The following is a 26,686-nucleotide window of genomic DNA, read 5'->3' on the forward strand; positions in this document are numbered from 1 at the left end:
AAGTTCCAAACAGAAGTCACAGAACTAAAGAATACCTGAATTGTAAAATACCCAGGGGGAGGGGTCAACAACAGATTGATGAGGCAGAGGAAATGATCAGTGAACCTGAGACAGGGCAAAGAAACTCACCCAATCAGAGAAGCAAAAAGAATGAAAAAAAGTGAAGATAGCTTAAATGGGACAACATCAAATGTATTAAACATCACATTATAGGGGTCCCAGTAAAAGAAAAAAGAGAAAGGGGAAGAAAACTTATTTGAAGAAATAATGGCTGAAAAGTGTTCTAACTTGGGGAAACAGAAATTCAGATCTAGGAAGCCCAGACAGTTCGAAATAGATGAACCCAGAGATCTATACTAAGACACATTATAATTAAAATGTCAAAAGGTAAAGACAAGGAGAGAATCTTAAAAGCTACAAGAGAAAAACAACTTATTACGTATAAGGGAAACCCCATTAGACTATCAGCAGATTTTTCAGCAGAAATGTTAAAGGTCAGAAGGAAATGGCACAATATATTCCAAGTGCTGAAAGACAAAAATTTCCAACCAAGAATACTCTATCTAGCAAAGTTATCATTCAGAATTGAAGGAGAGATAGAGGTTTCCAGACCAGCAAAAGCTAAAGGAGTTCATCACCACTAAACCGGCCTTATAAGAGAAGTTAAAGGCACTTTTTTAAGCTGAAAAGAAAGGGTGCTAATTAATAATATATAAAAGTATAAATCTCACTGGTAAAGATAAATATATGGTAAAGGTAGTGAATTAATTACTTATAAAGCTAATATGAAGGTTAAAAGACAGAAATAGTAAAAAAATAACTGTAACTACAATATTTAAGTAAGGGTAGACAAGATAAAAAGATGTAAAATGTGACATCAGAAAACAAAATGTTGAGGGGTGAGAATAAATATGTAGAGCTTTACAATGTGTTCAAACTTAAGTTGGTATCAACATAAAAATAATGTTACAAATATAAGTTGTTACATGTAAGCCTCATGGTAACCAACAAGCAAAAACCTAAAGTAGATACACAAAAGAGAATAACAAAGGAACCTAAGCATATCACTAAAGTTATCAAACCACAAAGGAAGAAAGCAAGAGGAGAAGAAGTGAACAGAGGAACCACAAAACAGCCAGAAAACAACAGAAATGGCAATAACATATCTATCAATAATTACTTTAAATATAAGTGGAGTAATTTCGCCAATCAAAAGACAGAGAGGGACTGAAAGGATAAAAAAACAAGACTCATCTACATGCTGCCTACAAGAGACTCACTTCAGACCTAAGAACATTCACAGACTGAAAATGAAAGGATGGGAAAAGATATTTCATGAAAATGGAAACCAAAAGAAAGCTGGAGTAGCTATATTTATATCAGACAAAATAAACTTTAAAACAAAGACTGTAATAACAGACAAAGAAGGGTATTACATAATGATGTCAATCCAACAACAGGATATAACATTTGAAAATATTTATGCACCCAATGTAGGAGCACCTAAACATATAAAGCAAATGTTAACAGACCTAAAGGTAGAAATAAACAGCAATAAATAATAGTAGGGGACTTTGATAACCCATTTACATAAATGGATAGATAATTCAGACAGAAAACAGTAAGAAAACATCGGCCTTAAATGACAAGTTAAATCAGATGAACTTAAGGTATACATACACACATGCAAAACATTCCATCCAAAAGCAATAGAACATACATTTTTCTCAAATGCACATGGAACATTCTCCAGGATAGATCATATGTTAGGCCACAAAACAAGTCTTAACAAATTTAAGAAGGCTGAAATCATATCAAACATTTCTTCTAACCACAATGGTATGAAACTAGAAATCAATTACACGAGAAAACTGGAATATTCACAAATATGTGGAGATTAAACAACATGCTACCGTTAACAACCTATGGGTCAATGAAAGAATCAAAAGTGAAATAGAAAAATACCTTGAGACAAATGAAAATATTATATACAAAACTTATGGATGCAGCAGAAGTTCTAAGAGAGAAGTTCATATCAATAAATGCCTACTTCAAGAAACAAAAAAACTCAAGTACACAACTTAACTTTACATCTCAAGGAACTAAAAGAACAAACTAAGCCAAAGTTACTAGAAGGAAGGAAATAACAAATATTAGAGCACCAGTAAATGAAATAGAGACTAAAAGACAGTAGAAGAGATCAATGAAACTAAGAGCTGGTTCTTTGAAAAAATGAACAAAATTGATAAACCTTTAGCCAGACTCAATAAGAAAGAGCTAAAATAAATAAAATCAGAAATAAAAGAGATGTTACAACTGATACCACAGAAATATACAGGATCATAAGAGACTACTACGAACAATTATATGCCAACAAATTGGACAACCTAGAAGAAATGGATAAATTCTTAGAAACATACAAACTTCCAAGACTGAATATGAAGCCACAGAAAATCTGAACAGATTGATTATTGATAGGGAGACTGAATCAGTAATTTATAAACTCCCTATAAACAAAAGTCCAGGACCTGACAGCTTCACTGGTAAATTCTACCAAACATTCAAAGAAGAATTAATACCAATGCTTCTCGAAGTCTTCCAAAAAACAGATTCCAAAGTCATTTTACAAGGTCAGCATTACTCTGATACCAAACCAGACAAGGAAACCACAAGAAAAGAAAATTATAGGCCAGTATCTCTGATGAACATATAGGCAAAAATTCTCAACAGAACATCATCAAACTGAATTCAACAATACATTAAAAGAATCATATGTCATGATCAAGTTGGATTTATTCTAGAGATACAAGGATGGTTCATATTCTGCAAATCAATCAACATGATACACTGCAATGACAAAAAAGAAGATAAAAATCATATGATCATTTCAATAGATAAAGAAAACACTTAACAAAATTCAACATTCATTTATGATTAAAAACTCTCAAGACAGTGGGAATAGAGGAAATGTAACCCAACATAATAAAGGTCATATATGACAGCTAACATCATACTCAATGGTGAAAAGTCAAAAGCTTTTCCTCTAAGATCAGAAACAAGACAAGGATGCCCACTCTCACCATTTTTATTCAACATAGTATTGGAAGTCCTAGCCAAAACAAGTAGGCAAGAAAAAGAAATAAAATGTATCCAAATTGGAAAGGAAAAAGTAAAACTGTCACTATTTGCAGATGACATAATACTATATACAGAAAACTCTAAAGACTTCACCAAAAACTTTTAGAACTGCTAAATGAATTCAGTCAATTTGCAAGATATAAGATCAATATATAGATATCTGTTGTGTTTCTATACACTGATAACAAACTATCAGAAAGAGAATTTAAGAAAATAAGCCCATTTATAATTACACCAAAAAGAATAAAATACCTAGGAATAAATTTAACCAAGAAGCTGAAAGACCTGTTCACTGAAAACTATAAGGCACTGATGAAAAAAATTGAAGAAGACACAAATAAATGGAAAGACATTCCATGCTCATGGATTGGGAGAATTAATATTGTTAAGATCTCCATACTATCCAAAGCAGTCGACAGACTCAGTGCAATCCCTATCAAAATTCCAATGGCAGTTTTCACAGTAATAGAACAATTCTAAAATTTGTATAGAACCACAAAAGACCCCAAACAGACAAAGTGATCTTGAGAAGGAAGAACAAAGCTGGAGGCATCATGCTTCCTAATTTCAAACTATATTATAAAGCTATAGTGATCAAAACAGTATGATATTGGCATAAAAACAGATACACAGATCAATGGAACAGAATAGAGAGCCCAGAAATAAACACATGCACTTATGGTCAATTAATTTATGACAAAGGAGCCAAGAACATACAATGAGGAGAGTATAGTTTCTTCAATAAGTGGTATTGGGAAAACTGGACAGCAACATGCAAAACATGTAACTGGACCACACATACAAAAAAATTAACTCAAAATGGATCAAGACTTGAATGTAAGAACTGAAATTATAAAACTCCTAGAAGGAAACATGAGAGTAAGCTACTTGCCACTGGTCTTGGCAATGATTTTTTGGATTTTACACCAAAAACAAAGGCAACAAAAGCAAAAATAAACAAAAGACTACATCAAACTAAAAAGCCCCTGCATAGCAAAGGAACCCATCAACAAAATAGAAAATCAATTTACTGAACGGGGGAAAATATTTGCAAATCATGTATCTGATAAGGGGTTAACATCCAAAATATATAAAGAACTCATACAAATCAATAGCCAAAAACCAAACAACCTGATTAAAAAAATGGGCAGAGGACCTGAAAAGACATTTTTCCAAAGAGGAAATGCAGATGGCCAATAGGCATTTGAAAAGATTCTCAACATCACTAATCATTAGGGAAATGCAAATCAAAACCACAATGAGATATCAACTCACACCTGTTAGAATGGCTATTATCAAAATGACAAAAAATGACAAGTGTTGGTGAAGATGTGGAGAAAGGGAAACCTCATGTGCACTGTTGATGGGAATGTAATTTGGTGCAGCCACTATGGAAAACAGTATGGAGGTTCCTCAAAAAACTAAAAATAGTACAACCATAGGATGCAGCATTTCCATTTCTGGGTAATTATCTGAAGAAAACGAAAACACTAATCTGACATTTAAGACATTTAATGGACAAGTAATGTCAAGCTACTTTTACCCTTCTCCTCCTGTCTAAAGTTAAAACAAGAAGCGAGATCTCCATTTCCATAAAAACTTATAGCAGATGTATTTCCTGGGCTCAAACTACAGTTCCAGCAGTATTTACCAACCTTAATGCAAGTGAAAGGAATTTTCTATGTTTCAAAATCATTTGTGCAACTGAACTGTGCAAAAAGAAATTTCCATATTCCAAAATCCTTTAACTTCCACCTAACCTTCAATTGGAAGTGATTAATTTGCAATGAAACGACATGCCAAAAGGTAAATATCAAAGGAGGAATCTAACAAAATTTTACAAACGCCTCCAAAGAGAGGAATATGCTCAATTAAAATTATATGCTTGTAGAATGATATATTAGTATTTGGCAGTACCTATCTGTGTGAAAAGACATTTTCAAAGATCATGAAATATATAAAATCTCATTACAGATCAGAACATTTTGCATTCAATTATTATCATAGGAATACTAATTTTGAACCCCAATTAAGCAAAATGTTATTTCCGAAAAAGAATTCAATTCTTCTCATTAGTATATCTGTATTACATAAAACGGTACTCAATTACTACTACATATTGAACATCATCGGTGAAAAATTTGTGGAAATTTGTTTTCTCTCGTTATGTAAGTACCTAGGTAATAGCCTCAATTTTGTCTGCTGACTTGCAAATTTTACTACCTGGTCCCTTACAGAGAAAGTCTGTTGATCCCTGATCTAAGTCAGTGGTTTCCAAAGCAGTTGTTCACCAAAATCCCCTGTATTAAAAAAATACAAAACTGCTTCATCTGTTAATTTTTTAGCTACACAGGTAGGTTGTCACCATTGGTCTATAGTTACTCCATCCCTGATCCCATTTATCATGAATCATCTTACAGCTGCAACCATTACTATCTTAACTTTTAACAGGGAAAAACAGAGGATTAATATGTAGAGGATGCCTACAATTTAATAAGCAGGTCGTTGACAAAATTGGGTAAAACCCTTAGGATTTTTGATCTCTGATTATTTTGGTCCAATTAATTAAAATATATTTATTTTATTTTATTGACAAGGGACCCAGAGAAACAATTTTGAAAAACAGGAGTATAAAGGTAGAAGAGTAAAATATTATTCTCCTTAGCTTAATTATAAAGGCAACATTCCCTTTATATCTTTAATGAATACTAACAACAGACCTATTAATAAATTATTCAACAAATATTTATTGGATGCTTTTTTATATATATTCAGACACTGTTCCAGGTGCTGGGAATATAGCAGTAAACAAAATAGACCAAACTCTCTGCCTCACATTTTAGTGGATGGAAAACTATAACATCTCTATAATACCCCTCCCGAATGGTCCAAAGATGTGAGTAAATAGCCTTAGGGTTCAAAACCTCAATTTACCACTATAGGAGAGAGGAGGACTAGTGCAAATGTAAGATAAGTTTTTATAGCTGGTGTTAGCAAGATTAGGGAGTCTTGATCAATGACTTCAATAAAGGACAAAGTGTGAGGCTAGGTCATCAACAGAAAGTGACAGGGTTGGACATGCATGTGTGGGGCGATGAGTATAAAACAATGGCCACTGTTCAGTGGGTCCCCCAGTTTGTTCAAATTGACATAAGCAGCTACAAAAATTCAGCATCAATTTTCTACTACCCCACTCACACTTTTTGGTGTGATATATTTTCTTCTATTTTCTACACAATCTATTCTCAGACTGAGGGCATAAAGCTCAAACGGGTTAGGGTAATTAATGATGGTCCTCCTATGTTGAATATCACTTTTATCATTCTGGAGTCTTTATTATGGTGTGGGTAAGGGATGGTTACATTCACAGGGATCAGAATAGATTAGTAAACAAAGGAGAGATTTCTGTGGAAATCGTCTTAATCTTAACATACTTACCAGTACCAGGATCCAGGTAGGGCATCAGTCTCCTGACACCCATCACTGACAGCCTCCTTTTTACAATGTGACCATTTAGGGGGAACACACAATGCAATGTATTACAGTACAAAGAAATCATTGAAGCACCTGCAGCACTGCCTGGTGCCTTTGACTCTGCAGTGGGCATAGGTTAAAGGGGAAAGAATAGTGAAGAAAGAAGGAACAGACTCTACTGCAGTCAGTAACTGCTGATTATAAGTCAGTCACTCCTACTGCTGATTTATAAAACCATCTTCTAAAACTCCATCTTTCCTTTCAAAACACTTAGCAAATTCAAAAGAAAAAATACTTCATCTGGCTGGAAGTTTGGGTCTTTGTCTGTACAAAGGCAAAGAACTTTGAAAACTTTGCTTTCAGGAATGAAAAGTTTTGCTAAAAAAAGGCTCTATGAGAGAGGAGAAAACTCACCACTCAGCTGCTGGGCCACAGCCAGGCGGCTGGGCTTCAGGATGAACTGGCATTGCATCTCTCGGGGCAGCTGTTCCATGAGGAAGGGCTCTTGGAAGTTGGAAGGTGTGGGGGAATCCTTTGATCCCTGCGTCAGGAGTGTAGTGTCTCGAAGATGGCTCATTTTAATTCCATAGGGATATTCATGTCCTACACAGAGAAAAAATCTAAACATAGACTTTAGGCTGACTGACACCAAGAGCGTGTGTGCTACATACTGGAATGTACTGCAATTTGCTCCTGGGACTTTTGGTATAAAGAATCCTTTTTTTGACTTAATGATCACCATGCACACTCTTACAGTTGGAGACCAGTGCATAATGCAGCAGCCCAACCAGAGTAGTCTCTTTTTTTTTGGGGGAGGGGAGAAAAGAAAATCAAAGAGGAAAAAAAAATCTTTAAAGAATATCTTGTTTGGGAATGCACAGATTGTCTTTAAATTGCATAATGTTGACTTTTCCTATGTTCACATCTGAGAGTATTTAAAGGTATTCTAGTTTCTCCTTTGACACTAACTATATCTGCAAATCTTCAGCCAATCCTTGACCTCTGATTTAAAATATTTACCCTACCTATCACACAGCATTATAAGGCTCAAATAAGTAAACATTAGTAGTTAATATTATTTAAATAATAAGGGCAGAAAACTACATATTTCAAGCATCACTATTATTACTATTATTCAACACAAGATATCTTTCTGAAAAAGACATTTTATACTGTTTACTAGTTATATAATTAGAGTTACTCAAGACTCATTAGGACTGGTTTGTTTGATTTACGCTTCCCTCCCACTACTGTCCTCTGAGGTTGTTATTCATAAGCAATAATTAGAAGGAAGACTGCAGGGTATCAGAAAAAGAGACAAGATTCAAAAAGGAATTTTCAAACTAGAAAAACTACACCCTGGACATCTGACTGCAACATGATGTTTTGCTCTTTAGTACTCTTAAGTAATTCTATTTTTTAAATTAATTCTCACGTACCATTATGCCATAGACTTAGTTTACATTTTAAAGAGGGTAAATTCTCTTCTATTCCTGATTTATCACTGAATGTAATTCAGTGAACTCTTCCATTTCCTTTCCATCTGGCATAGGCATACAATGTCAATGTTCCATTAACATCAAGTACTACAGCAACTTTCAGGGATTAAGGCAAAAAAAGGACTTCTACGACAGCAATAAAGCAAAATCAATTTATCAAAATAGCCAATAGCTAATCTACAACTGAAGTTTACAAGGCATGTTAAAATATGCAATGGAGAATTGTTGCTAAGTAACAATCATGTCCCGTGTCCCATGTATTTTTTTAGTGAGAGTTAGAAAAGAGCTTGAAGCTGTTTAAGTCTGAGAGTTACCATCTATATAGTTTTAATTAAATTAATATATTTTATTAAAACAATTATTTTATGTACTCATTCGGTTTTTAAACACAGCTTTAATTGTTGCTCATTGACTTTTACAAAAATGACAACATTAAGAAACTGGAAATGCAGTGAATTTTGTCCCCAGCCATGTGCACAATGACTTGCTTTACTTTCAGTCTGAGAATATACATTTCATAGAACAGTTTGGTTTTAGATTATTCAGATTATTTGAAACCTGAATTACACAGTAGTGATCTCACAGGTAAATGAAAGGATTCCATGAGATAACTCATATGATATGCTTTGCCCAATTCTGGCAGGATAGTAAGCATTTAAAAATTATTAACAGAAATCATCATCATCACCATCAATCATCAATGTCATCATCTCAAGATCTCCTACAGATACTGTCCCTTATTGTAATTGGCTTATTTCTGTTAACCACACTGAAGGGCCTCACTGATCAAGAATATTTTTTAGCTAAATGATTTAAATAAGGTGAAGATGTAACCTATTTACCAATAATTCTTCAAAACAAATGCTGGAAAATTTGGCTACAGAAGTAGCAAAGTAGTTAGTAAAGTAGTAGTTATTGTTAAGTTAGTCAGTGATGACTAAGAATCTAAATGGTTTAATTTCATTGTCTTTATGATGGCTAGGAAAGTGCTGGGCACAGGGCAGGTGTTAAATACTCACTGATATTGATAGATTGAGGCATGATTGGATTATAGATAGTCTTCCATAGAGACAAGTAGTAGGTAGGAAAGGGAACAGGGAATTCAAAAACTAAATATGAAAAATAAATATATAGGGAAAAAGGAATACCAATACATATTGCTTTATTTTGGAAAAAAAATTAAAAAGGTTGACAAGATAGTGCTTCTGTAAAGTGAAAAAAAAAGAAGAAAATTTACATTTCTCTTCCCAACTATACCATTAGCTTCTTGAATGAAGAGATACTATTTGTCTGGCACACAGGAAATATTTGATATTTATTAAATTAATATATGAATATTATAGAAGATTAATATTTAATAGTATTGAAATTTAGGACCATATGACCAATTCTCTGAGACATTTAGAATTATAATTAAAACACAATCAATCCTATCTTATATTTTCATAGAAACTTACCAATAAGTGGGTATGGTGCCTCTTCTTTGCCAGAATTGACCCATAACTGGTACTCTCTCTCAGAGCCCTTGGAGATAAAAGAATTAACAATAATTCTTTCACATTTGGTAAATGAATGAGGATACTTATTTTTTTGGCAATTTTATGTTTTGCAAAAAAGAAAGAACAGAGACAATATAAATGCTTTTCAGGTTCATGTGGGTGGATATGGCCTTTGAAGATGGCAGTGCTGATTCCTACAAACCATCTCTCCCTCTCTAATCCCCAACAGAGGACTAAGGAACCCTGCTCTTTTTCCCTAGGGATGACTAGGGATCCATGAACTGCAATAGAATCAGGCCCTCACTATTATGGGTAGCCCACAGAATATGAAATCATATATATGCCTTTTTACAAGTAAGCAGAAACTTCCTGGTTTTCTAAAAGGTAAATCTATCTTCTTCAGAGTCCTGCCTTCTGCTATCTCTAAACTTCTTAGAGAATATTGGACTTAATCTCCAACATGTCCCTGTGAAGACAACCTTGTTATCCAGAAAGCCACTACACTGCTGTGTCTGTGATGAAAAAGTAAAGTCTCAAAGGCTGATTATTAGCTTAGCTGCTTCTGAGCGGAAGAAGAATGACCAATGGGCTTTGAGGAGAGGAGACAGGTAGCTGGCACAATCCACACTGGCTTTATTTTGGGCAAGTCCAGGCCTAGGGACAGAAAGGACAAGAATTCTGTCTAGAGAATAGGCCCAGTTATGGGGAACAATGAAACTGTTCACTAGCAGAACTACAACCCAGCAATACTGAAACTCCCACTTGAAAGAAATAATACTAAATTATACAGACTTTGCTGTATCCTCTAGAAGATAAAGCAAAAATGTTTTAAATGAAATTACAACAGACTGATAATATTTAATATTCTTGCCTTTATCTTCTGATTAAAAATCAGGACCCTGACCTTATAATGGAGGGTCCTGGCTAGGAGATTACCCCTCCCAATACCCTCCCCTACTCTGTCACTTCCTTCACTATCCCCTAGTCAGAAAATTTGTATTGCAAACAGGAAGAGCAATCTAACAATGATCATTTTTTTTTTTGGTAGTGTCTGAAAACACCTTAATAATCCCTTAGAACAGTACAACCAAACAGCCTCAATTCCTAACTATATTGAACAGAAATATTTGTGGTATGATGAGATTGATCACTTTATCCAAAAGGAAAGCATAAATAAGAAAATGAGTCATGTCATTAATTAATCTCTCTTCCTTCCCTTAAACTACTCATTCTCTTCCAATGTATAATTATATAAGCTTAGAAATCAATGCAGAGGTGCCTGCTTTATTCAGTGCATATATATTTATTTACATCTTAAATATATTATTAAATTTCACTAAAATAAATCAGATCTATTATTCTAAATTGTGGTTGCCCTGAGTTCTTAGGGCTTATAATAGCAATGTGTAAAAGCAATCTGAAATACAGTTAAGACTATGGCATATCTTACATATATGTTATGTCACATCTTAGTAACACCATGTTTTCATACTTAAAGAGAATTTCACTCAAGAAATGGTGTTGTTCAAGTTCTTCCTTTAGTTCCATCCTTCTGAAAGTCATTCCCTTTAATACAAGTACCTACTGTGTGGTTTTTATATACTGGTAGGGAGGATATGAGAACTTTCTGATCCTTTTTCCCTACCTCATCCTCAAACATTCCAATCTTCCCTATTAATAAAATTTCGAAAACTCATCATTGCCCCATGAAACAGAAAGAAGCAGAAGCTAAAAGCAAAACTGGGGAAAATGAGGTGTCCATACTAAAAATCTTTAAATCCATGATCTAATTCAAAGCTTACTTTTAAATTTACAGATTCAATAGGAGGTACCATCTACCTTATCCTCTGGACCTGCAGCTAGTGAATATGGTTATTAGCTATATGTTCTTTATGTAAAAATTCTACTGTAGAGCAGATCCTTCAGAATTCATCATCCTAAGACTGATTGACTCTTGGGATAAGTGAATAATTAGGTAAGGAGGAAGAACCAGGAGAGGAGATAGGGAAAGAATAGTCATATAGTGACAAGCGAGAAGGGGGGAAGGAGGTTGAAAGAAGAATTTTATGCCAAAAAACTCCCTAACTGTATATGCATAGCATATAAAATTAAAATGCATATTATTATCTCTCTAAAATTATAGTCTAATCTTATTATGCTTTTCAGTTCACACAGGTTATAAAATGGGAGTGGAAGAAGAGCACTCAATATTAAGCTAATATTAAGACTTTACTGTCCTAGGCAAAAGACCTGTACTCTGAAAATTATAAAACATTAATAAAAGAAACCAAACATAAGGCAAATAAATGGAAAGATAACTCATGTTCACTGATTGGAAGGATTAATATTGTTAAAATGTCCATACTACCTAAAGCAACTGACATTTAATACAATCCCTATCAAAATACCCATGACATTTTTCACAGAACTAGAACAAATTATCCTAAAATTTGTATGGAACCATGAAAGACCCCAAATAGCCAAAGCATTCTTGAGAAAAAAGAACAAAGCTGGAGGTATCATGCTCCCTAGCTTCAAATGATACTACAAAGCTACAGTAATCAAAACAGTATGATACTGGCACAAAAACAGACACAATGTAACAGAATAGAGAACCCAGAAGTAAACCCACATGAATATGGTCAATTAATCTACAACAAAGTAGGAAAAAATATACAATGGAGAAAATAAAGTCTCTTCAATAGTGGTATTGGGAAAACCAGACAGCTGCACATAAAAACTGAAATTAGAATATTTCCCCTACCATGTACAAAATAAAGTCAAAATGGATTAAAGCCCTAAATGTTAAGACTGGAAACCATAAAACTCCTAGAAGAGAACACAGGTAGAACACTTTTTTTTTATTTAACATCTTTATAGAACACTTTTTGACATAAACAGTAACAATATTTTTTTTGCATCTATCTTCCAAGGCAAATCAAATAAAAGCAAAAATAAAGAAATGAGACCTAATTAAAGTAAAAGATTTTACATAGCAAAGGAGACCACTGACAAAACAAGAAGACAACCTACAGAATGGGAGAAGATATTTGCAAATGATATGACCGACAAGGGGTTAATATTCAAAATGTTTAAACAGCTCATACAACTCAATATCAAAAAAACAAACAATCCAATCCCAAAATGGCAGAAGACATGGATAGATATTTTTCCAAAGATGACTTATAGATGGCTAGCTAATAGGCACATGAAAAGGTGCTCAACATCGCTAATTATCAGAGAAATGCAAATCAAAACAATGAGATATTACCTCACACCTTTAAGAATGGCTATCATCAAAACAACCACAAGTAACAAATATTTTCAAGAATGTAGATAAAAGGGAACCTTTGTACACTGTTGGTGAGAATGTAAATTGGTACAGCCCCTGTGGAAAATAGTATGGAGGTTCCTCAAAAAACTAAAAATAGAATTACCATAAGATCCAGCCATTCCACTCCTGGGAATATATCCAAAGAAAACAAAAACACTAATTTGAAAAGACACACACACCCCAATGTTCACAGTGGCATTATTTATAATATCCAAGATATTGAAGCAACCCAAGTGTCGGTCAACAGATAAATGGATGAAGAATATGTGGTGTGTGTGTGTATTTGTGTGTGTGTGTGTGTGTGTGTGTGTGTGTGTATAGTGGAATACTACTCAGCCATAAATAAGAATGAAAATTCTGTCATTTGCAACAACATGGATAGATTAGAGAAAGACAAATACTGTATATATTCATTTATATGTAGATTCTAAAAAATAAAACAAACAAACAGATATAACAAAACAGAAACAGACATACAGAGAACTAGTGTTACCAATGAGTTGTAGGGTAGGAGGAAGGGCAAGATAGGTGAAGGGGATTATGAGGTATAAACTACTAGGTATAAAATAAATAAGATACATGGATGTAATGTACAGCACAGGGAATATAGCCAATATATATATATATTTTTTGGCGGTAAGCGGGCCTCTCACTGTTGTGGCTTCTCCCGTTGCGGAGTACGGGCTCCGGCCATGCAGGCCCAGCGGCCATGGCTCACAGGCCCAGCCGCTCCGCGGCATGTGGGATCTTCCCGGACCGGGCACGAACCCGTGTCCCCTGCATCGGCAGGCGGACCCTCAACCACTGCGTCACCAGGGAAGCCCCGTAGCCAATATTTTATAGTAACTTTATATGCAGTATAATCTATAAAAACATCAAATCACTATGTTGTACACCTGAAACTATTAGGTTGGCCAAAAAGTTAGTTTGGGTTTTACCATACGATGTTACTTAAAAAAACCAAACACACTTTTTGGCCAACCCAACAATGTTGTAATTCAACTACACTTCAATTAAAAACAAAACAAAACAGGGCTTCCCTGGTAGCGCAGTGGTTGAGAGTCCGCCTGCCGATGCAGGGGACACGGGTTCGTGCCCCGGTCCGGGAAGATCCCACATGCCGTGGAGTGGCTACGCCCGTGAGCCATGGCCGCTGAGCCTGCGCGTCCAGAGCCTGTGCTCCGCAACGCGAGAGGCCAACAAACAAACAAAACAAAACAAAACAAAACCCTCAAAAAGAATAAAAAACTACTGTCCTTATTTTCTACATTTCTGGGGACAAAATATGACTGGTATCTCTAATAATCAGCTGTCTTATGATGGAAGGGATAATATTTATAAGAATCGAAGTATCAAAGTTTGTTTTTAATTAATATCTAGCAGAGTAACTTACAGTTATCCCTAGCATTGGCAGTGACATGTTGATAACTTCATTTGCTGTATCTGAATTCGTTACTGTTATAGTTTTAGACTGTGGAAAAAAAAGAAATAAGAAATATAGCTATAAATAAAGAATTTTAAAACAGGTGAACAAATAATTATTGTCAAGTGATTATCCACAGGCAAATCCTGATTTCAAGTGTTGACAGAGTAAAGCACAACTTAAGTAGAACACAAACCCTTGATAATTTACTTTCATTCCATATTATGCCTTTTAATAAAACATCTCTTCCTCTTAAAATAAAGAATATATGACTCAAAAATATAAGAACTTAAGCCAGAAATAAAAAGAACAAATATATTTCAGAGAGACAGGACCACCCTCCCAATCAAACAAACAAAAATAATCAGTGAGGTTGGTCCTCTGCATCATGTCCATGACTATTTCCATTAAGCATTGTGCAGTAAAAAAGGGAGAGCATTAGATTACTTTCTATTTCTTTCTGAGTACTGTTTTCACAGTGTGGGTTTTCATTTCTTTGTATGGTAAAGTCAGTTCAGGTAAAATCAGAGTAAGAAATGGTTACAAAAGACATCTTTAAAAAAACCCCACTATTTATTGAGCACTTTCTGTACGTCAGGCACTGTGGCTGCTGAGATTTTCGTTGTTGAAATCTTTAGAGGCCTTAAAACCAATGGGCCTAGCAAACAAATTGAAAATTTTAGAAAGCTCAATTCTGTTACCAACTCTGCCACTGAATAGGGTATCTATAATAGCCCTATGCTAAATGCTAAACCACATTGAGAAATTACTCTCTAAAAATAAAGAGTTCACAAGAAAGAGAAATGGAATTAACGAGATTCCGAGATATCTATAGAGTTCACTGAACTCTAAATAGACATTATTTAAATATAAGACAATGCTATGCTATCAAAAAAGAAATATTAGGAGTTTAGGATTGACATGTACACACTGCTCTATTTAAAATAGATAACCAACAAGGACCTACTGTATAGCACAAGGAACTCTGTTCAATACTCTGTAATAACCTGAACGAGAAAAGAATTTGAAAAAGTATAGATACATGTATATGTACTGTGTAACTGAATCACTTTGCTGTACATCTGAAACTAACACAACATTGTTAATCAACTATACTCCAATATAAAATAAAAATTAAAAAAAGAAATATTTACTATGCACATAGGGTAGATTTTACATAGTATAATTATTGGATAAATAAGCAATTAGTGCTGTGTCCCTGATAAGGCTTAAATGGCACAAATAAGTAACATAAACGGAAACAAAATGATCTAAAAATAAAGCTAAGTGAAATCTACTGATAACGCATCACTTATCTCTCCATTACAGTATTTATTCTCTGTAAGCCTACTACTTAACATGACAAATTGCCTCAAGTTTGTTAACTGATTTCAAATGGTGTTCCTTATAGCTCCAAGGATTAAGCAAAAGTATCTCAGAAATGAACAGGGAAGGCTCAGTGTTTGTCTTCTACCAGAATGGCAGAGATGTTTTACATACTGGGCTTTAAGTTGAGATAGAATACAATGAAAGGCTTCTGCTTTTTTCTTTTGAGTCTGAAAACCCTTTCATTTAATTTAAAGACACACTCTATAAAGTCTTTTGTAAAGTGAAGGATCTATCCTGTGATACTAATAATCACTCCCAATGTACCTGGTTTCAAAGATAATGATTTTTCTTAATATTAGGTATATATATTCAAAATAATAATTATAGGATGTGTTTTTTTTTTCCTGCATGTCTCTCGTGTAGACAAAACAAATGAATTTTAGCAGATAAGTGTTCTTTGCCTAGTAAACAAATAAAATAAAGAGACAAAACTGAGAATGTGGCTATTTGTTTTCCCATATTAGCAGAATTCACTAACAGGTTGTGCATAATCAGAGGCCAAGGATAAAGAATGCTTCTCATACATGCACTGCTATTTGGGGGGAATCACTCTGCAAGCAGGGCTCCCTGAAAGGAGACTCTTGCCACAAAACAACTTCAGAGAGCAAAGGACAGTGTGTCATATCATCATGGACTTTAACCAGGGTACTAGTGATAAAACAGAGCACCCAATTCAACCAAATCTCATCTTCTTTTCCAAAACCAGTCCTTTCTCAAGCACACACTTCCCATACACTGAAAGTGTTGGAAAAAATTCAAGGGTTTTTCCATGAAAATCCTGAATGTAACCAACTGCCATAACAACTGAATCAAAGCTGGCAGAAAAACAGTGGTGCTTTTTTCCTCTTTACTTTGCTACAGAAGATGTCTGTAGTCTCATAGCATACACATTTGAGCATTTCCCTCAGGCAATGACATCTAGCACTCATGTCAGAACATTTGTATGACTTTTGCCCAAAACATAACTGTTTTGTACTACATATTTTTCCACACACAAAACTATCCTGTGTGATCTAGGGCTGCTATGAAGTGTGGCAAACCACAGTATCATAAAAATATTCATTTCCATTTTGTGTATCATTAATAACATCTTGGCATGATATTTCAGCCATAAAATTCCGCACAATAACTAGTGCTAAACAAACTTAATTTTTATTGACCAAAATGATAAAAACCATGAGGTAGAATATACTGATCCATTAAAAATGTTATCTTTCCCAGCTCATCCATTTATTAACCTGAGGAATTCAATACTTAAAAACTCAAAGAATGAAGAACTTTCCAAAACCCACTCTCTACTTAAGAAGTGACAAGTTGGAAAAACTTGCTTAATACTAATAGGAAATATCTCCTTGTGGAAATGTCTTTACTACAAGCCTCTGCAGCTGCTACTGAAAGGATCCAGAGAAACATTAATGCCAGAGGGAGGAAAGAGACATCTGACAGGCAATATTCTTTCCAAGTGTAAATGTTAAATACTGTAATTAATATGAATTTCTCTTGCTTCATTTTCTCTAGGGTTACTTTTCATATGAACAAAGATACACAGATACCCCAGGAAATGCACTTTCTCATAATGGTGTTTCTAAATGCCTACCTTCCACAGCACATACACAGACTGTCTGTCTGCCTGCCTGTCTCTCTTTTTATCCACGGTGTTCTGCCTTATGCAGGGACTTGGAATTTAATTTTCTGGCTTAGAAACACTTACATAGGCACAATTCCCAATGTCCTTGGCGAAGATTTTGAGGGGAATGCTCTTCGGGTAGTCCTTCTCTTTCTCTAGATTGATGTATCTAATCAAATGCAACAACAACCCAAAACAACACTGAGTCAGATGGATTTTGCCAATGGCTTATTTTTAAATCAATCTATTTTGCTAATATTTTCAATATACTTATATGCTATTTTTAAAAAGACAGATGGAGAGACTCAGCAAAGTCAGATTACATTATGGGTTGGAAGAGAATTTTAAAAGATTCTCAGGACATTAGGCATGGGCACAAAAAAGAAGAGGAGATCCATTTCAACTGAGGCTTGAGAAGTACAGTCAGGTTAAGGCACCTCTGGATGGTGTTTTATCCTCAAAGCTTCCCTACCTTCTCTGGACAGTCCCAGAAACTTAGTGATAAGTACAGGAGCATACATAATACTTTACTGGACCAAACCAAAACAATGGCCTTTTATTTCTCATTGAGCTCTCCAGTGCAGTATATATCTTGGTCGTTTCCATGCTTGGGAAGGGAGAGCAGGGAAGGACTATGGGAATAAGAGATGAATCTCAATTGACCATTTTAGTCTTAATGCTCAAAGGTAGGGAAAATAATTGAATTTTGAGGTCCTCAGCAGAAAACCTCCATGTATGGAAACTTAATACATGCTTTGAGGAAACTGTTAGCTCCACATGGTAGGTTGGAGACACTGAAAGAGATGGGAGAGATTACTGACTAATTTCTGTCTAGAATGATCTAACCAGACCTCAGTGTTCTCCTTCCTAGTAAGAAAGAAATACACGTAATAACAGAACATTATTTACAGTAAGTAGTTGCTAGTGTACAGTCTAAGCAGTTTATTTTGAGGCAAATGAACAATTTCTACTAAGGCAAAGGGGGATAGTTTGGGGCACATCCCTGCAGAGAAAAATTTAATTCATTCAGCTACAACTTAAAGATTTATATATATATACTGGAAAAAATACCTCTGAAGGAGAGAGAGCCATCTGTCCTTCTGTTCTGGAGAACTACAATCAAAGAAAATGGGAGACAAAATTAAACCACATAAAATACTTATTTCTAACAAATTAAGATTGTCAGTCCAAACGAAATATCAACAACCTGTTGTTATTGATGTGGGTGCACACAACTGCAACCCTGGCATGACTGTGTTCTGAAGAACCCTGAAGTGAAAATGCCCATTAGGCAGAACTACACAGTTAAGCATAGTTTTATTAAAACCTCTTGGACAGATCCAAGACAGACCCACTTTCTTACTTTATGGCTCTTTTACAAGTGGTATCCTGATAGTGGAAAGAGTACTTGATTTGGAATCCAAACACCTTGTTTCAAAAATATATGCAAGATATATCATCATGGGCAAATCACTTAACATCGCTAAGCTTTGATTTCCACATCTGTAAAACTGGGCTAATTATCTCAGAGTGTTTTTGTAGTTTTAAGTGCCATGCAAATAGAAAATATGCTTCATCTGAGATTAAAGAGGTTAAGGAGAAATCTGGCACATCGATGGAAATATCTTGGCCCAGAAACCAGTTGGTTGTCAGGAAAAGAAACACTTATTTCTCTATACATATGGCAGAACTATAATTTAGCCAATGAGTTCATAGAACTTATTCTTAATTACTATAATCCTCTAATTAAGATCAATTCATTAACAACTAAATAACTATTAATTATTAATTTTACTGCTGAAGTCACTGCTGCATTTAATTCTTAAAGTTAAAAATAAAGTTTATTTCTATATGGCCTTATTGCTCATTAGCTTTTAAAATCATGTTTCTAATCTTCTCAAAGAAGTTGGAAACCCTAGTTATTTTCTTGTTCCAGAAAAATATACTTAACAAATATCTGTAATTTGTTTCTTTGTAGCCTAGCAATTTTCTCCATAAGCAATTTCCCAGAATTGGTAATCAGAAAGTGCATTATATCTCTTCTGCCACTGACAAATTTTCATCTTTCACAACTCCTTACAATCTTTGATGTCTTCTCCTTTCATAAACAGATTTTTTAGGTTCATTTATGTCAAATATTACACTTATTTAGTAAAAATCTGTGTTGAAAAATAGATGAGTTTTCTTTAGACCTTAAAACATTTTTCAAAGCAACTAAAGAAAATTACCCCTTTAAACACTTAGTATTTTTTGAACTTTTAATTGACTTGTAAGACACAAACTGTACAATGCTTAAATGTACTGTTTGAACAATTTTCACAAATTGAACACACCCATGTGACTAGCACACAGATTATGAAACAGAAAACCACCATGGAAGGTCTCCCTGTGTTCCTTTTCAGGCACTAGTTCCCACTATACTGACTTCTAACAAAATAGAATAGTTTTGTTTGTTTGGATACTTTATATAAATGTAACCATATAGTATGTACTATTTTGTATCTGGCTTCTTTCATTCAACATTATATTTGTGAGACATCCATATTACTGCATGTGGTTTTAGCTTGTTCATTCTCATTGCTGTATAGTGTTCCATTGTTTGAATATGTAGCGTACAATTACTTTAAAATAAGCAAATTATGAAGTGCATCAGGTTAATTCATTGACATTGATTTGGTAATCTTCTTGTATTTTCCCTATCTCCTGCTCTATGCAAGAATCCAGGACTTCTCTTTCCTTGGTAATTATTCATCTCAGGCATTTTTACAGAACTAAAAATGGAAGTACTCCAAAATCAAGGTTAGCTCTGAGTTTAATAAACACCTATGATAAGAGCCAGGAGAGAAGAAAGCCACATATCTTAGAGAAAGAAAAAGGGTAAGACAGATTGGAAAGATTCCCTCTAACTTGGGAGGAGATAGGGTCTGTTACCCCTAAGAGTTAGCTGGGAACCATATGTCATTCAGTTGAGGTGCCTAAAGAAACAGAAAGTCCCCAGAGGAAATGGTTATAAGGAGCAAGTGGGGAGGCTTGTTCCTAGGTACCAAGGTTTTTACATCAGCTAAGATACCTGCAGCCCACAAGTGGCAAGGAATCAGAGTATCTCGAGGGTCAAAGAACGACTCTGAGCATAGCAGAGATAATGTCAGCAGTGGCCACAAAGAGACTGAAGGTCAGACTTTTCATCTGTTTTGAAGATATCACAGAAGTCTCCCATATCCTGGTTCTACCCTAAGAAAACAGGGGCTCCAGTAAAGAAGAAAATTTAATTTCCTAAAAGCCTGGCAAAATGGGTGCTCAAGATAGGTTTTTTTTTTTTTTTTTTTTTTTCGGTACGTGGGCCTCTCACTGCTGTGGCCTCTCCTGCTGCAGAGCACAGGCTCCGGACGTGCAGGCTCAAGGGCCATGGCTCACGGGCCCAGCCGCTCCACGGCACATGGGATCTTCCCGGACCGGGGCACGAACCTGTGTCCCCTACATCGGCAGGCGGACTCTCAACCACTGTGCCACCAGGGAAGCCCTAGATTTTCTTAATATTTCCTGATATATAAATGATTTCTGATATTATTTACTCCTTGGTAAAGATATGAGCCACTCTCATATCATTTCACTTCAGGCTGAAAAATTTCTGTCAGCATTTACTTTTTTGTACAGTTCTGCTGGTGATAAATTCTTAGAGTTTAAAACATTTTTTGAAGGATATTTTTGCTAGATATAGTATTCTAGGTTGAAAGCTTTTTCTTTAAATATTTAATTTTTAAACTGAAGTATAGTTGAATTACAGTATTATATTTGAGGTATACAGTATAGTGATTCAGTATTTTTATAGATTATATTACATTAAGAGTTATTATAAAATAATAATTATAATTCCCTGTGCTGTTCAATGTATCCTTGTTGCTTATTTATTTTATACAGGGTAGTTTGTATCTCTTAATCCCATGCCCCTTACGTGCCCCTCCCCCTTCCTTCTCCCCACTGGTAACCACTACTTTGTTTTCTGTATCTTTGAGTCTGTTACTGTTTTTCTATATCCATTCATTTGATTTACTTTCTAGATTCCACATATAAGTGATATTATACAGTATTTGTCTTTTGTTGACATACATCACTAAGCATAATATTCTCAAGGTCCATTCACATTGCTGCAGATGGCAGAATTTCATCCTTTTTTATGTCTGAGTAATACTCCATTGTGTGTGTGTGTGTGTGTGTGTGTGTGTGTGTGTGTGTGTAAATATACACCACATCTTTATCCATTCATCTGTTGATGGACACAGGTTGCTTCCATATCTTGGCTATTGTAAATAATGCCATTATGAACATTGGGTACATGTATCTTTTTGAATTAGTGTTTTTGGTTTTTTTCTGTATATACATCCAGGAGTGAAACTGCTGGATCCTGTGGTAGTTTTTAGTTTTTTTTGAAGACCCTCCATACTGTTTTCCACAGTGGCTGCACCAATTTACATTCTCATCAACAGTGTACAAGGGTTCCCTTTTATCCACATCCTCGAAAACATTTGCTATTTGTGTTCTTGTTGATGACAACCATTCTGAAAGGTGTGAGGTGATATCTCATTATTGTTTTGATTTGCATTTCTCAAACAATTAGCAATGTTGAGCATCTTTTCATGTGCCTGCTGTAAATCATCTTTGGAAAAATGTCTATTCAGGTCTTCTGCCTATTTTGGGATTGGGTGTTTGTTTTCTTTTGATAGTGGGTTGCACGAGCTGTTTAAATACTTTAGATATTATCCCCTTGTTGATCATATTTTCAAATATCTTCTCTCATTCTGTAGGTTGTCTTTTTGTTTTGTCAGTGGTCTCCTTTGCTATGCAAAAGCTCTTTGTTTAATTAGAGCTCATTTCTTTATTTTTGCTTTTATTTATTTTACCATAGGAAATAGATTAAAAAAATATTGTCACTGTTTATGTCAGAGTGTTCTGCCTATGTTTTCTTCTATGAGTTTTATGGTTTCTGGTCTTACACTTAGGCCTTTAATCCATTTTGACTTTATTTTTGTATACAGTATGAGGGGATGTTCCGATCTCATTGTTTTACATGTAGATGTCCAGTTTTCCTAGTACCACTTATTGAAGAGACTTTATTTTCTCCATTGTATACTCTTGCCTACTTTGTTGTAGATTAACTGACTGTAGGTGTGTGAGTTTATTTCTGGGCTCTCTATTCTATTCCATTGATCTATGTATCTGTTTTCGTGCCAGTATCATGCTGTTTTGATTATTGTAGCTTTGTAGTACAGTTTGAAGTCTGTGAGGGTGATACCTCCAGCTTTGTCCTTTTTTGCTTCAGCAAAAAGGTTGCTTCAGCAATTCAGGGTCTTTTGTATTTCCATATGAATATTAGGATTATTTGTTCAGTTCTGTGAAAAATGTCACGGGTATTTTCATACAGATTGCAATACATCTGTAGATTGTTTTGGGTAGTATGGTCACTTTAACAATATTAATTCTTCAAATCTAAGAGCATGGGATATCTTTCCATTTCTCTGTATCATCTTCAATTTCCTTCACTGTTTCATAGTTTTCAGTGTATATGTCTTTCACCTCCCTGGTTAAGTTTATTCCTAGGCATTTTATTCTTTTTGATGTGATTTTAAACGGGATTGTTTTCTTGCTTTCTCTTTCTGATAGTTCAGTATTAGTGTATAGAAAAGCAACAGATTTATGTATATTAAGCTCATATCTTGCAACTTTGCTGAATTCATTTATTAGTTCTAATAGTTTTGGGTGGAGACTTTAGGGTTTTCTATCCATAGTACCAGGCCATCAGCATAGTGACAGTTTTACTTCTTCTCTTCCACTTTGGATGTCTTTCATATCTTTTTCTTGTCTGACTGCTGTGGCACAGACTTCCAATACTATGTTAAATAAAAGTGGTGAGAGTGAGCACCCTTGTCTTGTTCCTGAATTTAGAGGAACAACAGTTTTTCACCATTGGATATGATGTTAACTCTGGGTTTATCATAATGCTCTTTATTATGTTGAGATATGTTCCTCTAATCCAACTTTGATGAGGGTTTTTATCATGAATGGATGTTGAATTTTTTCAAATGCTTTTTCTGCATCTATTGAGATGATGATGTGATTTTTATCCTTCCATCTGTTAATGTGGTATATCATACTGATTGATTTGCAAATGCTGAAGCATCCTTGTGTCCCTGGAATAAATCCCACTTCATCATGGTGTATGATTCTATATACTGTTGGATTCCATTTGCTAATATTTTGTTACGGATTTTTGCATGTATATTCATCAAAAATATTGGCCTGTAATTTTCTTTTTTTGTAGTGTCTTTGCCTGGTTTTGGTATCAGGGTAATGGTGGCCTCATAGAATGAGTCTGGGAGTGCCCCCTCCTCTTCAATTTTTTGGGATAGTTTGAGAAGGATAGGAATTAGCTCTTCTTTATATATTTGGTAGAATTTTCCTGTGAAGCCATCTGGTCCTGGACTTTTGTTTGCTAGTAGGTTTTTTTTAAATTACAAATTCAATTTCAGTACTAGTGATCAGTCTGTTCAAATTGTCTGTTTCCTCTTGATACACTGTTAGCGGGTTGTATATTTTTAGACATCTGTCTATTTCTTCTAGGCTGCCAATTTGTTGGACAACTGTTCACAGAGTTCTTTTATGATTTTTGTATCTCTGTAGTATTAGTTGTTATTTCTTCTCTTTCATTTCTTATTTTGTTTCTTTGGGTCCTCTCCCTTTTCTTGGTGAGCCTAACTAAAGGTTTATCGATTTTGTTTATCTTTTCAAAAAACCAGCTCTTGGTTTCGTTGGTGTTTTCTATTTTTTTTTTTTTTTTGGTCTCTATTTTATTTGTTTCCTTTCTGTTCCTTATTATTTCCTTCCTTCTGCTGACTTTTAGCTTTCTTTGTTCTTTTCTTTCTCTTCCTTTAAATGGTAGGTTAGGTTTTTGAGATTTTTCTTGTTACTTGAGAAAGGCCTGTATTGCTATAAGCTTCCCTCTTAGAACTGCTTTTGCTGCATCCTATAGATTTTGGAGTGTTGTGTTTCCATTTTCATTTTTCTCAAGGTATTTTCTTATTTCTTCTTTGATTTTAGCATTGTCCCATTGGCTCTTCAGTAGCATGTTGTTTAGTCTCCAAGTATTTGTGTTTTTCACATTTTTCTTTCTGTAATTGTTTTCTAGTTGTTATTGGAAAAGATGCTTGATATAATTTCTATCCTGTTAAATTTGCTGACACATGTTTTCTGGCCTAGTATGTGATCTATCCTGGAGAATGTTCCATGTACACTTGAAAAGAATGTGTATTCTGCTCGTTTTGGTTGGAGTGTGCTGTAGCTATCTATTAAGTCCATCTGGTATATTATGCCATTTAAGACCACTGTTGCCTTAATTATTTTCTATCTGGATGATCTGTCCATTGATGTAAGTGTGGTGTTGACATCCCCTACTATTATTGTATTACTGTCAGTTTCTCCCTTTATGTCTTTTAATATTTGCTTTACATGTTTAGGTGCTCCTGTATTGGATGCATATATGTTAATGAGTATATATCCTCTTCTTTTATTGATCCCTTTATCATAAAATAATGCCCTTTTTTGTCTATTGTTATACACTTTTAAAAAATCTATTTTGTCTGCTATGAGTATTGAGATTCCAGCTTTCTTGTCTTTTCCACTTGTATGAAATATATTTTCCCATGCCTTCACTTTCAGTCTGTGTGTGTCTTTAGTTGAGAAGTGAGTCTCTTGTAGGCAGCATATAGGTGGGTCTTGCTTTTTTTTTTTTTAAATCCAATCAGCCAGATATGTCTATTGATTGGAGCATTTAGTCCATTGACATTTAAGGTAATTATTAATAGGTATGTACTTATTGCCATTTTATTACTTGTTTTCTGGTTGTTTTTTGTAGTTTTTGTAGTTCTTCTCTTGTCATTTCTTCTCTTTCTGTTTCTTCCCTTGTGGTTTTATGAGTTTCTTTAGTAGTATGCTTGTGTTCCTTTTAGTTTTTGAGTATCTATGGTAGGTTTTTGATTTGTGGTGACCATTGGGTTCATATATGTTGACCTACAACTACATCTACTTATTTTAAATTGTAGTCATTTAAGTTCAAATACAACCTAAAAGATCTATATTTTTTACTCCCCCTCCTACATTTTGTGTTTTTGATGTCATATTTTACATTTTCATGTTTACCCCTTAACTGTTTATTGTGGTTATAGCTACTTTTACAAATTTTTCTTTTTATTTTCATACTAGCTTACTTAAGCGGTTGATCCTCAGTTCTTAGTATTATTTGCCTTTCCTAGTGGAATTTTCCCTTTCCTATAGATTCTTACTTATTTTCCACTTAGAGAAAACCCTTTAACATTTATTTTAGGGTAGGTTTAGTACTGATGAATTCTTTCAGTTTTTGCCTTCTGTGAAGTCCTTTATCGCTCCTAAGACTCCAGATGATAATCTTGCTGGGTAGAGTATCATAGGTTGAAAGATTTTCCCTTTCAGCGCTTTGAATACATCACGTCATTCCTTCCTGTCCTGTTTGGGATCCTCTGTGCTTCCTGTACCTGGGTATCTGTTGCTCTCTTCAGGTTTGGGAAGTTTTCAGCCATAATTTCATGAAATATATTTTCAATCCCTTTCTTCCTCTCTTTTCCTTCTGGGACTCCTATAATGTGAATGTTGGTAAGCTTAATGTTATCCCAGAGATCTTTTAAACTTTTCTCATTAACATTTTTTTCTGTTCTTATCTCGTAATTTTTATTATTCTATCTTCCAGGTCACATAGTCTGCTATTCCTTTTAGTGTGTTTTTTATTTTGGTTATTGAATTCTTCATTTCTAACTGGGTCTTTTCATATTTTCTAGATTCTTGTTAAAATTTTTCAGTGTTCATTTATTTTTCCCTAATCCAGCTAATACTTTTATTATAAACGTTTTGAATTCTTTGTCTGATACATTGTTTGCTTCATTATTTATTTCTCTCAGGGGTTTTCTCTTATTTCAGTTGAAACCAGTTCCTCTGCCTTTTCATTTTGCTTAACATTCTCTGCCTCTATGAATTTTGGTGAAACACTTACGTATGATATTCTTGAACTGGTGTACTTATGTGGGAGCATCTCTATACAGACTGTGTGTGCCCGGTGCCTTTGGTGGGAGAGCTGGATTTGATGTGGATACAAGTTACATTTTTCCTCAGTGTGTGTTGGCAGCTATAGCCTTGGTAGTGGGTGTGGCTGGAGATGGATAGGCTAGAGCTGAAGCTACATGTGAGGCAGGACTTCCTCTCTGCTCAGTGGGTCTCAAGTTG

General features: G+C 34.7%; 1 protein-coding gene across 4 annotated transcripts in view; it reads right to left on the reverse strand.

The window, feature by feature from the left end:
• ARHGAP20 (Rho GTPase activating protein 20) overlaps nucleotides 1-26,686 on the reverse strand; it is a 150,875-nt gene that overhangs the window by 20,976 nt on the left and 103,213 nt on the right. For 3 of the 4 annotated variants that reach the window (XM_067750973.1, XM_067750972.1, XM_067750974.1), the window contains exons 5-9: nucleotides 18,455-18,496; nucleotides 17,468-17,552; nucleotides 14,338-14,415; nucleotides 9,569-9,635; nucleotides 7,027-7,215 (exon numbers count right to left, since the gene is read on the reverse strand). In XM_067750973.1, coding sequence (XP_067607074.1) covers nucleotides 7,027-7,215; nucleotides 9,569-9,635; nucleotides 14,338-14,415; nucleotides 17,468-17,552; nucleotides 18,455-18,496 — 461 coding nt within the window. The remainder of the gene's footprint in view (nucleotides 1-7,026; nucleotides 7,216-9,568; nucleotides 9,636-14,337; nucleotides 14,416-17,467; nucleotides 17,553-18,454; nucleotides 18,497-26,686) is intronic. The other variant, XM_067750975.1, reaches the window with a different exon arrangement.

The sequence above is a fragment of the Pseudorca crassidens genome, chromosome 9, assembly GCF_039906515.1.
Source record: "Pseudorca crassidens isolate mPseCra1 chromosome 9, mPseCra1.hap1, whole genome shotgun sequence".
Classification (NCBI taxonomy): Eukaryota; Metazoa; Chordata; class Mammalia; order Artiodactyla; family Delphinidae; genus Pseudorca; species Pseudorca crassidens.